This window comes from Nuphar pumila, chromosome 12, assembly GCF_984573655.1.
Source record: "Nuphar pumila chromosome 12, dmNupPumi1.hap1.1, whole genome shotgun sequence".
Classification (NCBI taxonomy): domain Eukaryota; kingdom Viridiplantae; phylum Streptophyta; class Magnoliopsida; order Nymphaeales; family Nymphaeaceae; genus Nuphar; species Nuphar pumila.
The window spans coordinates 31,419,825-31,436,793 of record NC_143260.1 but is presented as its reverse complement, the minus strand read 5'-3'; the positions used below and the strand labels follow the sequence as shown (position 1 = coordinate 31,436,793).

Sequence of the window (16,969 nt, the reverse complement as noted above, 5' to 3'; positions counted from 1 at the left end):
ATGTGATAATGGAAGAGAGAGAGAGAGAGAGAGAATCGAGAAGAACACAGCCGCTGCCCCCTTAAAACGACTGAGAGAGAGATACGGGAGACGTGGGGTTGGAGAGTCCCACGTTCTCACTTAACTAAAACAGGAAAGAAGGTGAAAATGAGAGGGGTGAAGGTGACGAAGAGGAGGGCTGTGGTACGAATCATCTTCGTGTTTGGTTGGTGGTGTCTGATCTTGTGTGTGTCTTAACATGTGAGTTTTAGATGGAGGGGGAGAGGACAGACAGGGGTATTTATAGATAGTGATCTCTGGTGACTGTTTCGCTTTATTGATAGTATCTTTATATCACTTTCTTGTTTGATGCATGTTGGTCAAGTATTCAAATGTTAAATATTCAATTCAAGGCCTCTCTCTCTCTCTCTCTCTCATGCTGGAGCTTGACCAAACACAACCCTGCCCTTTGTGATATCAGGTTGAAAAACTTGATGCCATTTTGGAGTTTGGATTTGAGCCGGTGTCCACATTGATGATATGGGTCAAAAAGCTCAAGCGATCCAACATATAGTATTCTATAAAATAGCTTTTTCTCATGGAATCTATGATAGAGGTTGCCTTAATATGTTTTTCTATAGAAACGAAAATGACGTTTGAATAGTCAGCCCTGTTGGCAATTCTTATAATGCTGCTATGTGACAGCTCTGGTTTAACGATTTGTAGATGGTGTGGGCTTAGGTTTGAGCAGTACATGGTGTGGGTATTCGTCAAATTAGTACTAGCGCTCTAATTGGGTTGAACCCGTGTCAAACCTTAGTGTGCAACTTGGGAATTGAACACCGGTTAAAATGTTTTTTTTTGCTAGATTTTCAAAAAGTTACCTTCTTATTTAGCAATTTTTAGAGAAAATCACTATTATGTTTAGCAAATTCTTAAATTGCTGGTAACTCTTAAAAATCATCACTAAAGATGTTAATGTGCAAATCCGGTTCCGCTCATCTCCTATGTCATCTTCCATCTTTATACCCATCTAAATCTTATTGTGCAAGTGATTTTGATCAAATCTCACCTTACTGATGGATTCAGCAAGGTCGATTTAGTAGGAATCAACCCTTAGATCGTATTGTTCATCGAAAAACAAAAATTTGTCTTTTGTCAACAGTTTATTTTCATATCACCAGTCGGATTTCATCTATTTAAATATATATCTTTACCTAATGAGGGACGTAGATCACATCCATGCAATCGGATTTATTGAAATCCCAAGGAAGGGTGTGAAGATAATCAGGATGACATTGCTTGTGTTTGGCAAACAAGCCATGGTTTGCGTGTCAAGTTTTGGGTGAAGGAGACACCTTGAAAAGTACTCAGCCTCATCATTGGATCACATCTGGTGTCAGGTGGACCTCCCATAAGTCCCATTCATGTGCATGTTTAGCCTTAAACAACTGCCAGGCAGTTGGATTTAGACCCTTCAATTAATTTTCCAATATTGCATGGCTGTCTGCGAGGTGTGGCCGAAATATGTAGCCCTTGGTCCATACTCAATAGTGGACCCTGCCAATTATTCTTACAAATCGTTTAGGGTTATTTTTACATTGGAAAGTTGCAGGTCTTAATTGGAACTCCGGTCGGGTATAAAATTTCACAAACAATACCCAGGTCCGTGTATTAATCGGACCTTTGGATCTGGACCAGGGTGTTAATCGGATCCCTTTTATTTGTTGTGGCATTCTTAAAAGTTGATATAATACTGTAAAAGTTCGTTATTATCCACATATATATGGCTTATATTTAAAGTATTTCAAATTCATCACAGTGTCAAAAAACTTTGAAGATTTGTAAGTTTATCTATATGCTTATATATATATTTTAATTCATTTAGACAATTTTCGCTTGCTGAGAAAAGTCGTACGTTTGTATCACGGACAAGCAAACATGCTTAGGTCAGTCTTAAGAGGGAACACATTTCCATGTCAAAATTGGATGGCAGGTTAGATGGCCAAAACCTAACCCCCCTCCCCCACCCCCAGCCGCTCTTCATAGAAGGAAAGACTAGAAAAAAGGGGTTATAACATCTACACAGTGTCATAGAGGCACAACAAAAAGGACACGACACGAGACAAGCCAATATGTATAATTAAGCTTCGATTTAAGAATAATGTGCAACAGGACACGACACGGGAGTAAATTGTAGTGTCTATATATGTGGCAGAGATCATTAATTACTGATGAAGTAGATGAATATTATCAACAAGGGCTGATGCGCGCGCTCTCAAATTAACAGCGTAGGAGTAGGACCATATGAGGTACGTACACGCCACGAAATTTTGGAAAAATTGAGCACGGTCTGAGTCAAGGACCAACCCTTGTTTAGGGCCAAAGAGTGAGCCTCCTCTGAGTACCGGTAAGACATGAAATGTGAGGACTGGGATTTGGATCAGGCATAAGGGAATTGGACTCATGTCCAATTGATCTGCTTCGCTCTGTTTTTTTTTTTTAATTAATGAAGATATAATGGATCCTATTTTAAAATCTATCAAACTCATCTTTTTTTCACTTGAGCATTCACCGATATTAATCAGTGACCAAGTTGCACTAAGATTGGATCCGAATCCGAATCCGACCCATTTAAGACTGTAGTAATATATAATTTGAGTAATACCCACACGTCATGCACGTATTGCACCTGAGCTGTCGTCAATCATCTATCATTGTGAAGAGGGTTGACTATTTGAACGCTATTAAAAAAAGCTTACTTAGGTAGCTTCTATCATTGCTTCCATGGGAAAAATAAATAAATATTATATATGTTGATTAGATCGGACCTTTCTTTCTTGGTGTTGACCCGATATCATAAATGTGACTAGACCAAGGATTAAGATTTTGCTGACCGTTGGTTCAAATTCCACGTGTAAATTGGCATCTTGTTTTTTTCAGGAAACCAAACCAGGGAAGACGACCAAACCGAGTCGACAGTGGCTTCAAAAAAAGATGTTTTGAAGCCACCATGCAATCCTTTTCCTTATATATATACCTGCCCTCTCCACCTCCATCTAAACTCACAAGATCAGACACCACCAACCAAACACGAAGATGATTCGTATAACCACAGCCCTCCTCTTCATCCCTCTCTTCTTCACCTTATTGATCCCTTCCTCTTTCTCCCAAGACCTCACTGCCTCCATCACCCCTGACAATGCCTGTAACCTCACCTCCAACCCTTCCTTCTGTGAGTCCCTCTTACCCCAACAATCACTCACTACCCTCTCCGGCTACGGCCGATACCTCGTCAAGAAATCCCTGGATCAGTCAGCCACGTTCTCTTCCCTCATAGAACAAACCATAAGGGACAACGCCACGCTCACACCCCAGGCAGCAACCGCACTCAATGACTGCCTCCTCTTATCCCAACTCACCACCGACTTCTTGCTTTCCTCCCTCTCCACCCTCAACTCCAATGACATCACCAACCTGCCCAGCGACCAAACCGACTTGGTGCACACCCTGCTGAGCGCCATCGTCACCAACCGTCAGACATGCTACGATGGGCTCACCCAGGCATCCTTCTTGGATCGCGGCCACAAAATCTATGCCCCACTCGTCAATGGGTCTCAGCTTTACAGCATCTCCTTGGCACTGTTCGCCCACTCCTGCTCATCTAAGAACAAGAAGGCCGACCCTGGCAGGCAATTGCTTGACGAGCTCAGAGTAGCTGGGAGCGACGGCACCCCTCGCTGGGTCAACAGGCGCATCTTCCCATCTAGCTCCGGTAGGAGAATGGCTCTGCAAACGGTGGGCAGCGTCGTGGTTGCCCAAGACGGAAGTGGCAATTACCGCAGTATTAGCGCGGCCATTGCTGCAGCTCCGGCCAACAACGACGGTAGCAAGGGATACTACGTGATCCACGTAAAGGCGGGTGTGTACCAGGAGTACGTGACCATTCCCAAGAACAAAAAGTACATAATGATGACGGGAGACGGGATCGGAAAGACCATCATCACCGGTCAGCGCAGCGTCGTAGACGGCTCGACCACTTTCAATTCTGCAACCCTAGGTGAGCTCTCGCTAGCTGAGGCTTTACATTCCAAGCGATGCATTCGCTCTTAATTTTTTTTTTATATCAAATACATGTATGGGGCCGAAAGACTGCTTCTTCATGGGTCTTTAACTAGATAAAAGAAATAATTCTCAACCAAATTCCATGCTAATATAACACCAAAACTTGTGATTGTGCAGCCGTACTTGGTGAAGGCTTCGTAGCAATTGGCATCACAGTCCGCAACACGGCAGGTCCAGTCAAGCATCAGGCAGTGGCGGTCAGAAATGGAGCCGATCTCTCCACATTCTATCAGTGCAGCTTCGAGGGATACCAGGACACCCTCTACACCTACTCCCTCCGTCAGTTCTACAGAGAGTGCGACATCTACGGCACCGTCGACTTCATCTTCGGCAACGCAGCGGTCGTCTTCCAAAACTGCAACATCTATGTCAGGCTGCCTTCTTCAGGGCAGTTCAACACGGTCACAGCTCAAGGCAGAATGGACCCGAACCAAAACACGGGCATCTCCATCATAAACTGCAACGTCTTGGCTGCTCCTGATCTCTCTGGGCATCCCAATGTCAACACCTATCTGGGTAGGCCATGGAAGCAATACTCAAGAACCGTGTTTATGCAATCCAATCTTGGTAGTTTGATTAACCCTGCTGGTTGGTCACCATGGTCCGGTAATTTTGCTCTGAGCACCTTATACTATGGGGAGTACAGCAACCGTGGCCCTGGTGCGGCTACTAGCGGGAGAGTCAAATGGCCTGGATATCATGTGATGACGGCAAGTGATGCCAGCAGCTTCACCGTGTCCAATTTTGTGCAAGGAGATGTTTGGCTGCCCAAGACTAGTGTTCCCTTCACGGCCTGATCGGTTTGAAGGACAAGGAAAATTTCACCAATACTGTGCTTGGACCGTCACAATTCAGAAGCATTCTTTTTGGAGGATAGTAAAAAATAAAAGACCCTTGATTTGTTTATTATTTTTTTTTTATTTATGTCTCAGAGGGCGCAAGCCTTCTTACATTTAATTAATTTGTTGTAATACAATTTGTTGAGGAGTGGAGTATGCCACCTTTGTTTTTCTTGTTGAAGTGTATACAGGACTAGCTAGAATTCTTAAATGTACAATGTCTTGTATAATTAATTGATCTCATTAAAGTAATCGTCGGATTTTATTAAAATTCGTTGTATTTCGTTAACTAATTTCCTGTCTCTTTGCTCATAAACCATAACGTCCTCCGTCTTCGCATCTAATTCCATATTAAGTTAGAGGCAAAGAATCCAATGCCTATGTTCATATAGGCCACCAATGGTGGATGTGCGAGGTGATAAGGACTTCTCTTAAATTGTAAGCCTTGTGCCAACTAGCCAAGCAGGTTATATGTTCCCCCCGGAACACGCAGGTGCGTGTTCTCGGGTCTGAATGAGTGCCATGTATGTAAGCATGTGGGGCTCATTTTCCCGTGTGTGTGAGTATCACTTAGCATTGGAGTCTGGTGCATTTGCAAAGACTTAAGTACCATTTCCCGCCATTAGTGTCATAAAACGATGTTTCGAGTAAAGAGCAAAAATGTCCTCCCATCAGAAGGGGTTAAAATCATCATCGTTTTTGCCCTAAGGAGTAAACTCCTCTGCTTTAACAGGAGCTCCTCGCAATATGTCACCCTAAAAGTTTTGAATCACCCTTTGGCGATGCACCATCTGCTATAACAGGAGCTTCGATTGACGATGCACCCTTTGTCATCGTCTGCTGCTGCTAGAGCACCCTTTATTATCGTCTGCTGTAGTCAGAGCACCCTTTGCCATCGTCTGCTACCGCCAGAAAACCCTTTGTCGTCGTTGTCGTCTATTATCACTGGAGCACCCTTTGTCATAGTCTGTTCGTGAAAAATAGTTGAATTACCAGAAAAATTAGCATTTTGTCTATTGTTCATCATGATACAAGGGTGAAAACGTCGAACTGAGTAGACAAAGAATAACAATTTATAGCAGAGATAATGATTGCAACCCCAAACTAAGTAGAGTTTCAATTTATAATAGAAATCAGATAAGAGAGTAGCGATTTACAGTAGAAATCAAGTCAGAGAGTAGCGATTTACAGTAAAAATTAGATCAAAGGGTAACGATTTAGAGTAGAAATAAAATCAAAGAATAGCGATTTACAGTAGAAATCAGATAAGAGAGTAGCAATTTACAATAAAAATCAAATCAGAGAGTAACGTTTTATAATAGAAATCAGACCAGAGAGTAACAATTTATAGTAGAAATCAAATCAAAGAGTAACAATTTATAGTAGAAATCATATCAGAGAGCAGGGATTTACAATAAAAATCAGATAAGAGAGTAGCGCTTTTCAGTAACAATCAGATCAGAAAGTAGCGATTTATAGTAAAAATCAGATCAGAGAGTAGCGATTTATAGTAGAAATCAGATCATAGAGTAGCGATTTACAATAAAAATTAAATCAAAGAGTAGCAATTTACAGTAGAAATCAGATCAGAGAGTAACAATTTACAGTAGAAATCAGATCAGAGAGTAACGATTTACAATAAAAATGAGATCAAAGAGTAGCGATTTATAGTAAAAATCAAATCAGAGAGTAGCAATTTATAGTATAAATCAGATTTCTACTATAAATTGTTACTCTCTGAATTGATTTCTACTGTAAATCATTATCGTTATTCTCTGATTTGATTTCTACTGTAAATCGCTACTCTCTGATTTGATTTTTACTGTAAATCGCTACTGTCTTATCTGATTTCTACTGTAAATCGTTCTTTTCAATGGAGAGAATAAAAAAATCATGGCTGCTCAGAGAGAAATCTTATTGCTCTTTTCAACAGTTACAAGAGAGAAAGAAAAGAAAGAATTTTTACAAGGCAAGAGCGAAAACTCTAAACCTAAACAAGTTGGGTCTGATCCATAAGAAACTGAGTCTCAAACATAAGCCAAAAAACAAAAAAAAAAAAAATTATACAAATAATCCGCATCGGGGGAGCCCTCGGACCCCCCTTCCTGCAAGGGCAAAAACTTTGAATCAGGCTCCATAACTCATCAGGCAGAAACGAGAAGGCAGCCATGTGTTGTAACACAAGCTAAAAACAAAAGTGAAACATGCAAAAAATTTTACGGGGAGTGGGAGGACATTTTCATCCAACGCATATCTATCTAACCAGAGAACATTTTCGTTAAAAGCATATCTACCTTTTTTATATGTTATTTTATTATAAAGTCATCATGGGCAACATTGGCATATGAATTATTGCGGGTCCCAAGATATTCCTCTGTACACACAGGAACACGCAAATTTGTGTTTCGGGGGGAACACACAACACCCTCTCACCAATTAGGGTCTAAAGAGTGTCAAATGAAACTAAAACAGTTCTTCACGTAGATGCATTCCAAAACAGGTGCAAGGTCGACTCCTCCGTGCAATGACATAAGACACATCTACTGGACAATCTATAACCATGTCTCTTGAGCACTATGTTATTCAACAACGTCTCATGGAGGATTAACCAGGCGGTGGTGGATCTTCGAATTGGGAAATTCTGGTCCCAGAGAGCTTCGGATGAGACCCATATCATGCTTGCTGACCCTAACATATGATTGCAGGAGTTGATGCTAAATTATCCATCAGAGGTGTGGTTCTAGCAAGGCTGGTCAAGGGCATTAAATGGGGTAAGAGGGAAGAGGTCCTTCATAAGGAAAATTCATTGTTCGAACTCAATTAATGAAGGGTTTCTATGAAGCTAAATATCCCAGCGAATGGCTTGGATTCAGCTAGAGGTGATGAAATTTTCTTTTCCTCTCACAGCCCAATATAAAGCCAGGTACACGTCCTTCAGGCAGCCTACCTTCAACCAACCATCATCCGACTCACCATTATCTTGATAATTATTTTGTACAAATAATTACACAAGATAACGAGGCAAAATTTGGGAAGAGAGTGAGCTCCCTTCTGCTTGAGGATGAGGATAATATGGATATAATTAATACATTTGAGAATTTTCTCGTTTGCAAAGAAATCCTGAATTGAACCATATATATCCTTAGAAATAATGGACCAAAATGATGTGAAAAAGCTACATGGGAATCTATCGGGCCTTTGGGAGATATCACCATAAAGCCTAAAGACTATTCTTAATACTTCTTCTAAAATGGGAGAGCAGAGAGCTTCATTCTTGACATGGAAGACCAGGAGTTCCAACATGCCATTAAAGGGGGTACTGTCCTCTGAAGTGCTGAAAAATAATTTGGCAAAAAATCAATGGCCTCCCTAAATATGTATTGTCTCCCAACTACATTGAATCTATCCTCCTTCTTAAGCCAGTGAATATGCTTGTGCTACATGTTTTGATTGGCCATAAGGTGAAAGAAATGCATGTTGTGGTCTTCTGTCGTGAACCATTGACATCGAGATTTCTGTTTCCAATTGGCCTCCTCCCATTTCAAGATGTCAATAAGGCTTGATGGTGGGCTGCACACTGCACTGCAAAGGAGCTGCCTAAGCCAATTTGGGGTTTCAATTGTGTTAATTCTCCTTCAATTTGCTTTTTGTGGATCTCCAAATTACCCACCACATGATTCTTTCACTCCTTGAGTTGGTGAAGGACCATCACAAGTTTAGAGGTTACCTAAAACATGGGGTACCCCACCAATTTCATTGCCCATGCCTACCTACTACTTCATGGAACCCTGGAATATCCACCCAAGTGATGACGGCAAGTGATGCCAGTAGTTTCACCGTGTCCAATTTTGTGCAAGGAGATGTTTGGCTGCCCAAGACTAGTGTTCCCTTCACGGCCTGATCGGTTTGAAGGACAAGGAAAATTTCACCAATACTGTGCTAGGACCATCACAAGAAGCATTTTTTCTGGAGGATAGTAAAAAATAAAAGACCTTGATTTGTTTATTTTCTTTTTATGTATGTCTCAGAGGGCACGCGCAAGTCTTCTTACATTTAACTAATTTGTTGTAATACAATTTGTTGAGGAGTGTGCCACCTGTTTACAGGATTTTAAAATGTATATGTACAATGCCATTGTAATTGTTCTTATTTAAAGTTTTCCTTGTCTAATTTGCTTCCTTTTACAGTTCCTTTTATGTTTTATTTCAACACTTCTAGTCCCTTTTGTTTATAATGACTAATGGGCAATCTGCGTATCAAATTCTACAATAAATTAAAGACAAATAGATGCAAAAGGTTCCCCTCAATTAAGTATAGAGACAAGGATCTTCACATCAAACTAGTAGAGAGAAGGATCCATACATTAAAGTGGACACAAATCAGAAGATGACAGATTCTTTCAAATGGAAAAAAAGAAGAAAGAAAGAACGAGGGGATGACAAAAAAATGTGGGATGTCTCATTTTCTTCAGGAGTCAATATGGACCTATAAATTAGGCATAATTGATATGTTTCTTGGCATATACTTCAAATTTTGCTTGAACAATAAGATACGATGGGGTTAAATATTGCTAAATTTGACCCTTATAATAAATTTTGTATATTGATTTGAAAATTTGGGCACTTCAAAATTGTGTTATATGTTTCTTGAGTTCTTGGCATGCTTCATTTCTTAACTTGGTTTGACAAACTTGGAGAAAACCTTCAAACCTAATTTTGATTGAGGTTTGTTGCAGTAGCAAAAGGCTTGAGCTGATAGGCCCACCCTCACGGAATGGATCTGTCATGTTTTGTAATTTTTTTAAATTAGGTTTTTTAGACTTTTCCTTTATATTAAAAGAATTGCCTTGCTACTCTTGTATGAAATCATATTTATCGTGGTTGGGGCACATAAGGCTGGATGGTCATATCCTCAACATGAAGTTTTACATCACAGAGAGGCGAGTACATTAGTGACCCGGTTCTCGGCGAGGGCTTTCCTTCATCATCGAAAAAGACAAAAAATAAAAGACTAGTGTTCCCTTCACGGCCTGATCGGTTTGAAGGACAAGGAAATTTTCACCAATACTGTGCTTGGACCGTCACAAGAAGCATTATTTTTGGAGGATAGTAAAAAATAAAAGACCTTGATTTGTTTTTTTTTTTTTATGTATGTCTCAAAGGGCACAAGCCTTCTTACATTTAATTAATTTGTTGTGCACATAAAATACAATTTGTTGAGGAGTATGCCACCTTTGTTTTTCTTGTTGAAGTGTATACAGGACTAGCTAGAATTCCTAAATGTACAATGTCTTGTATAATTAATTGATCTCATTAAAGTAATCGTCTTCTTTTATTAAAATTCATTGTATTTCGTTAACTAATTTTCTGTCTCTTTGCTCATAAAACATAACTCACTGAAATAATATATATATATATATATATTTATACATGTATTACAAAAATAATATATATTTTGCAAAGTATTTTATAGCAGACCCCTACCTATTTCTTAACTCACTGAAACAAGATTACAAGAAGGGGACCCAATCAAGGTCCATGTTCGTTCATTTTCAGAATTGGCTAAATACGCCTTAAAGTTCTGGTCTTGGGAGTGAAAGGAGGTGCAAAATGGGTATGTTGATCTAGAATTCGGAAAGGGTAGGTTAAATTACTTCATGAGTTCGCTGATGCAATCTTTGTGTCATTTGAAGATGGTACAAACCCGTTTTGGGAAAGATGTGTGGTGTGAGAATGATTGTTTGAAAGACCTCTAACCGCCCTCTATTGGGCTTCTAGGGCCAACATGGATGGAAAATTCAACTACAAGGCAACCTGTCTGTGCGTTATGAAGGACTTGTCATCTTTGCGGCCTAATGATTCTTTAGATGATTTGCATTGGAAACACTCTCAAAATGATGACTTTAGCATCAAATCTTGCTATCTAATGCTTGAACCACCAACCGTCCAATGGCTGGGGGTGGGATGGCAGGTCCATCAAGTGGCCTGGTTATCGGTGAAGGTTCTTCGTTATAAAAAAAGGTTTAATTTTCTCATTCATCGACCAAATCAAATGCCACCATCAATGCAGCATATATGTTCACCAATGCGAGCAGCAAAAAATTTTTTTTTTGAGATAAAAATATAGTTCTATTTTATTTCAGCTAAGTATTACAACATGGAGTGACGAGATGCTACTCATTATGAAAACAAAGAAGACCACAAGTCTTGCAAGAATCAAATATTCAGGTCAACCCATTTAAATCTATAGCGGATAATAAGTTCCCAACATGCAGCTTTAGCAATGATGGTGTGATGGTGGTTTACGTCCATGTGAACTCTATTGTTCCATTGCATCCATATAAGCTCCCATAGAATAAGGATAAAGCACCTCCAATCAAAGATAAATTTAATTTTTGTCCCCAAATTTGGAAATGTGTGGCAATTAGGACATCTCTCATATTGTTTGGCGCCTCCCATTGTGGAGCAACAGATTGCCAAATCAATTTGAAACATTCTCTAGCATATTTGCATTCCCAAAAGAGGTGTAAAGATAATTCTTTATCCTTTTTACATAATAAACATGTGGTTGTAATGTAAATGCCTCTTGATTTAAGCGCATGATGGGTGGAAAGCCTATTATGTAGAATTAGTCATGCATTAATAGATCCTCGAACTGGATATGCAACGTTCCACATGGCTTTGATAGGCATCCAAAGTATGGTTGGGAGACCAAGCATAAGATAGCATGATTCCATGCAAAAATCGCCATTAGAAGAGTGCTTCTAATGCATAGTATCTATTGAGTCCTTGGGCTTTAGGGAGGACAAATCTTTCATAAGACTCATCCATTCATCAAAGACGATGGGTGATGGATTGCTATGCAGTTGTATTTCCCAACCATGTTGTGGGTTCCCAAATGAAGAAATGAGTTCTTCTTTTCCCCGTGCACCCCAATAGAGTGTGGGATAACGTCACTCATCCTTCTAAAGCCGAGTGTTTAAACAATCACCAAAGGACACATAGATGGCAGCAATGAACTCAAAAATGAGTTTCACCATCCCATTTCAAATTTCGGATCCATTAACCCAATTATGACTAGCACTCCACTTGTGCCCTTGCGACTTACATTGTACAGTTGCGCTTAGAGTCTGTTTTGCTTTTGTTGAGTCTAATGTAAGCTGCCCAGTTCGGGTGAATCAATACCCCAAAGAGGCAACCCATATACTTGAACTGTAATGGCCTGCGGGTAAAATTGTGAATGAAGTAAATGCATTGAGCTTTCTTTTGTTCACCCTCATTGTGATTGCAATTGCTCTTCCTCTATTCTCTCTTGCTCTCTTGCACTCTGATTACAAGCTTCCGCGATCGGCAAGCGAGCTGACAAGTAGGCGTGCGGCGGTGAGAAGGGCTTGTCGCGCTGCGCTGGCCCATTGAAGAAAATAGGCCCGTGACAAGTGGTATCAGAGCCCGTTCTCGTGTTGGGGAAGGGACTTCGGAGTTGGTGTCGACAGACACGTCGACAGACTGCGATTTGTGGCGCCTTATCAAAACTTGCGCAACACCAAAGGCAAGGCAGTTGTCGAAGCTGAGAAAATGGGTTCACCTCGGAGCCAAGAAGAGTTGACTGCAACTGTTAACAAGCTGGTGGAAGATGTGACTTCGCATGAGGAAGCAATTTCGCGCGCATGTAAATCATTCAGTGGACTGAATGATGTGGTGGCGAGCCTGCAAGAGCAGGTAAACATACAAATGGGGCAGGTCACTTTGTTGACGACTACAGTGGCTGACTTGCAGACTGAAGTAGGGGAGCTTAAGTTGAAAAACCGTACGTTGCAGTGGATGGTGACCCTAAATGGCAGAAATGGTGAGAGGCCATCAAGGATTGATGTGCCAAGACCTGCAAAATTCAATGGTTTTCGTGATAGCAAGGCCATTGACAACTTCTTGTTCCAAGTAGAAGACTACTTGGATATCCAGAATGTGATAATTAAGGATCTCAAAATTAAGGTCGCAGCAGCCTTACTTGATGAAGATGCTATCGCTTGGTGGATGCGGAAGTGCAGCGACATGGAGAGGGGTCAATGCGTGATAGACACCTTTGATGACTTCAAAATAGAGTTGTGCAAGTATTTTATGCAAAGAAACGCGCAGAGGCAAGCGTACCGGATGGTTCGTGAGCTCAAACACTTTGATTTGTTGCAAGACTATGTCAGAACGCTCTAGAAGTGTATGCTAGAGATACCTAACAAATCACAAGACGACAAGATCAACTGGTTTATTGTGGGACTTCAGTCATAGACACAGTCTGAAGTGGAAAAGGAGCAACCCCCGTATTTTGGAAGATGCATATGTGGTGGCCGAGCGCTTAGTTGACACCCAGCGCAAGCCTTTCACTCCATCAACCAAAGTCAAGAAGAAGCCTGACCACGAAGGCAAGAAGGATGAGTGGCGCGATGATAAAGGTGAGGCATCGACACACCATCAATCCAAAAGGAAACAAAACTTCACAAAGTATAACAACAACAACAAGGGTGCGGTTGTGACATGCTGATTTTGTGGCAATAGACATATCGCTAGACAGTGCCCAAAGCACCTCGTAAAGGACGATGGGCAAGCCAATGCTACACAGAAAGAATGCAGCGTTACTGAATGCAGTGACACTGAGATGATGCAACCAAGGATGGGGGCCATGCAATCAATTAATGCAGCACGAAGTTTTGCGGCTAAGAACATGCAGGTCAGTAAGGAACTTATGTACTTGGAGGTCATTATGAATGAAAAGTCTACTTCAGCAGTGATAGACTTTGGAGCCATACACAACTTTGTCTCGCAGGAAGAGGCAGAGCAGTTGGGCTTGAAGCCTGAGCCAAAGCAGAGGACCATCAAAACGGTAAACTCTGAGGCCAAGCCCATCCTTGGTGAAGCAAGAGATGTGGCTATTCAAGTGGGGAGTTGGGTCGGTAAAGCCAACTTCTCTGTGGTGCCCTTAGACAATTTCAAGGTGATGTTGGGTATAGAGTTTCTGCGAAGCCAGAATATTTTGATGCTGCCAAAGTTTAACATGTTCACGATCATGGGGTCAGACCTATCCTACACAGTGTTGTGCCTTACGCAGAAAGGCAAGTCTTTAGTGCTATCAGCAATATAGCTAAAGAAGGGTGTCAAGTAGACATTCTTAGTTGCAGTGCGTGCAGAATAAGGAAAGGTAGAAGCAGCAGTGCTACCGACCCTAGCCCCCACTATTGAAGGAGTTTTAAGGGGTGATGCCTCCGGAATTGCTGAAGCGTCTTCCGCCAAGACGTGAGGTCAACCACAAGATTGAGTTGACCTTGGGAGTGAAACCTCTTGTAATGGTTCCATACCGTATGGGGTCAACTGAGTTGAAGGAACTGCGCAGGCAGCTAGATGAGATGTTGGATGCAGGCATTGTTCATCTATCGAAAGCCCTATTTGGCACCCAAGTCCTTTTTTAGATGAAACATGATGGCTCCAAACAGTTATGTGTGGATTACCGTGCTTTGAACAAGGTCACGATAAAGAACAAGTACCCATTGCCTCTAATAGCAGACTTGTTCGATCAGTTGGGCAGTGCTTGAGTCTTTTCCAAGCTAGACTTGAGATCGAGTTATTGGCAGGTGAGGATTGCAGATGGCGATGAGCCGAAGACAACTTGTGTCACCTGCTATAGTGCTTACGAGTTCTTAGTAATGTCATTCAGGTAAACGAATGCTCTAGCTACGTTCATGACCTTAATGAATCAGATTTTCTACCTGTACTTAGACAATTTTGTGGTAGTCTACTTGGATGACATCTTGATCTACAACAACAACATAGAGTAGCATATCGGGCACTTGCGAATAGTGTTTCAGGTGCTGAAGGAGAATAACCTCTATGTTAAGCGAGAGAAGTGTCTCTTCGGGCAGGAGGAGATCAGCTTTCTTGGCCACGTTATGGAGCATGGTGTACTGCACATGGATAGGCAAAAGATAAGAGTCATCCAAAAATGGGTTCTGCCTTGCAAAGTGCCAGAGTTGCGGTCATTTCTTGGTTTGGCAAACTACTATCGGCGTTTCATCGAAGGTTATTCCCTTATTGTTGCTCCCCTCACCGATTTGCTAAAGAAGAATCAGGTATGGCTCTAGTCAGGAGTGTGCCAAGATGATTTCGACAGGTTGAAGAAAGCCTTTGTGAGAGAGCTAGTGTTACGACTGTCTGATCATTCAAGACCCTTCGAAGTCTACACGAATGCCTCAAACTTTGCCATTGGCAGAGTTATTATGCAAGATGGCCATCTAATTGCATATGAAAGTCGTAAGCTAAAGGATGCAGAGAGGCATTATACGGTGCATGAACGTGAGATGACAACCATCATATATTGCCTCAGAACTTGGCGGCACTATCTTCTGGGTGTTGAGTTTATCGTCAAGACGGACAATGTGGCCATAAGCTATTTTCAGACACAAAAGAAGCTGACGCCTAAACAAGCTCGATGGCAGATGTTTTTGGCTGAGTTCAACTTTGCCTTAGAGTACAAGGTTGGAAAGACCAATGTTGTAGCGGATGCTTTGAGCCACAAGGCAGAATTGCAGTTACGTGTGCAGAACCTTCTGAAGTGCATTTGGAGGGTGCATTGTTGAGCTGCATCTTTAAAGGAATGCAGCAGGATCCGACAGCACAACACCTTGTTTCTTTGGCGCAAGCAGGGAAGACTCGGTGATTTTGGCTACAGGATGGCCTCCTCGTGACAAAAAAGGGATGCATCTTCATACCATGGTGGGGAAGCCTTTGTCGAGAATTGTTTAAGGAGTGCCATGATACACTATGGGCCGACCATCCTGGTCAGGAGTGGACCTTAGCACTCCTTGAGAGCGGTTACTATTGTTCGCAGATGAGGGACGATGTAGAGGGGCATATGCAAACATGCCTCATCTGCTAACAAGATAAGGGGACAAACCAGAAGGTTGCGGGTCTCCTTGAGCCTCTACCAATTTGAGAACGTCATTGGGATAGCATCGCCATGGACTTTATTGTTAGTCTGCTAAAGGTGGAGGGCCTCAGTTTCATCCTAGTTGTGGTGGATCATTTTTCAAAATATTCCACCTTCATCCCAGCTTCAAAGGAGTGCCCTGCAAAGTTGTTCGTAAAGTATGTGGTGAAGTACTAAGGCATACTGTAAACACCCCAAATTTTCACTCACCTTCGTGACATCGCCCTCAATCGGCACATTTCAGTTCTCCGGAAGCAATAAAGGGCAAAATGGTCATTTTCTGAGTTTAGACCTTGCAGAAAGTCCTAAATTTCACTCTTGAGCCTCAAAATTTCTATATTTAGGTTCAGAGACATCTTCAAATTGCAAAATTTCAAAATCCTCTTTCTGGACAAAAGTTAGAATTTCCAAGTCTAAGCTCAGAGTGACATTTCATTGAAACATGTCTTTGCATCGCATTGCATGAACACTTTGCATCATTTCATTGCATAGCATATCAGTTTGAGATCCAGAACTCCTAATTTTCAAAATGGTCCATCCAGATTTGATTTTTAAACTTTTCAAAATTTATTTTTAAAACCCTGGGTTTTCAAAATTGCCAATCTTTCCCATTTTACCCCCAGGACTTTGAATTACAAAAATTTTTCTCAAGAAAAACAATCTGGATATTTGGATATTGATTTTAAAGATTTTATCTAAAAACTTTTTGCAAAAGATTTTAAATCTCTTTACAAATTTTGTTTTTACATTTATCCATATTTTTGCCCTGAAAACCCAATTTTTCCAAATTCTTAAAAAAAAAATAAATAATGTTTTATCTCGTGTTTTCAAGTAAATGGAGCGGGACCCGCCTTTGAACTAGCATCATACTAAGACCCCCAGGTAAGTTTCCTATTCTCAAGCGGGACCCACCCGGAGTTCATTTTGCAAATTTTTCTTTATCATTATTTATTTATATTTTAGTTAGTGGCCCCACACACATGTGGCACCCCATTTTAAAATAAAAGATTTTACAAAACAAAACAAAACTTTATTTTCAAAAGGATTTTAAAAGTGGA

At 41.1% G+C, this 16,969-nt stretch overlaps 1 protein-coding gene across 1 annotated transcript; it reads left to right on the top strand.

Moving 5' to 3' along the window:
* The first annotated feature begins 3,046 nt into the window (after positions 1 to 3,046).
* On the top strand, positions 3,047 to 5,214 carry LOC149820533 (pectinesterase-like). Its single transcript, XM_089982934.1, has 2 exons — positions 3,047 to 4,039; positions 4,222 to 5,214. Exons 1-2 carry the CDS (start codon positions 3,079 to 3,081, stop codon positions 4,899 to 4,901), a joined length of 1,641 nt encoding a protein of 546 aa, XP_089839060.1. The 5' UTR covers positions 3,047 to 3,078; the 3' UTR covers positions 4,902 to 5,214.
* The last annotated feature ends 11,755 nt before the right edge of the window (positions 5,215 to 16,969 follow it).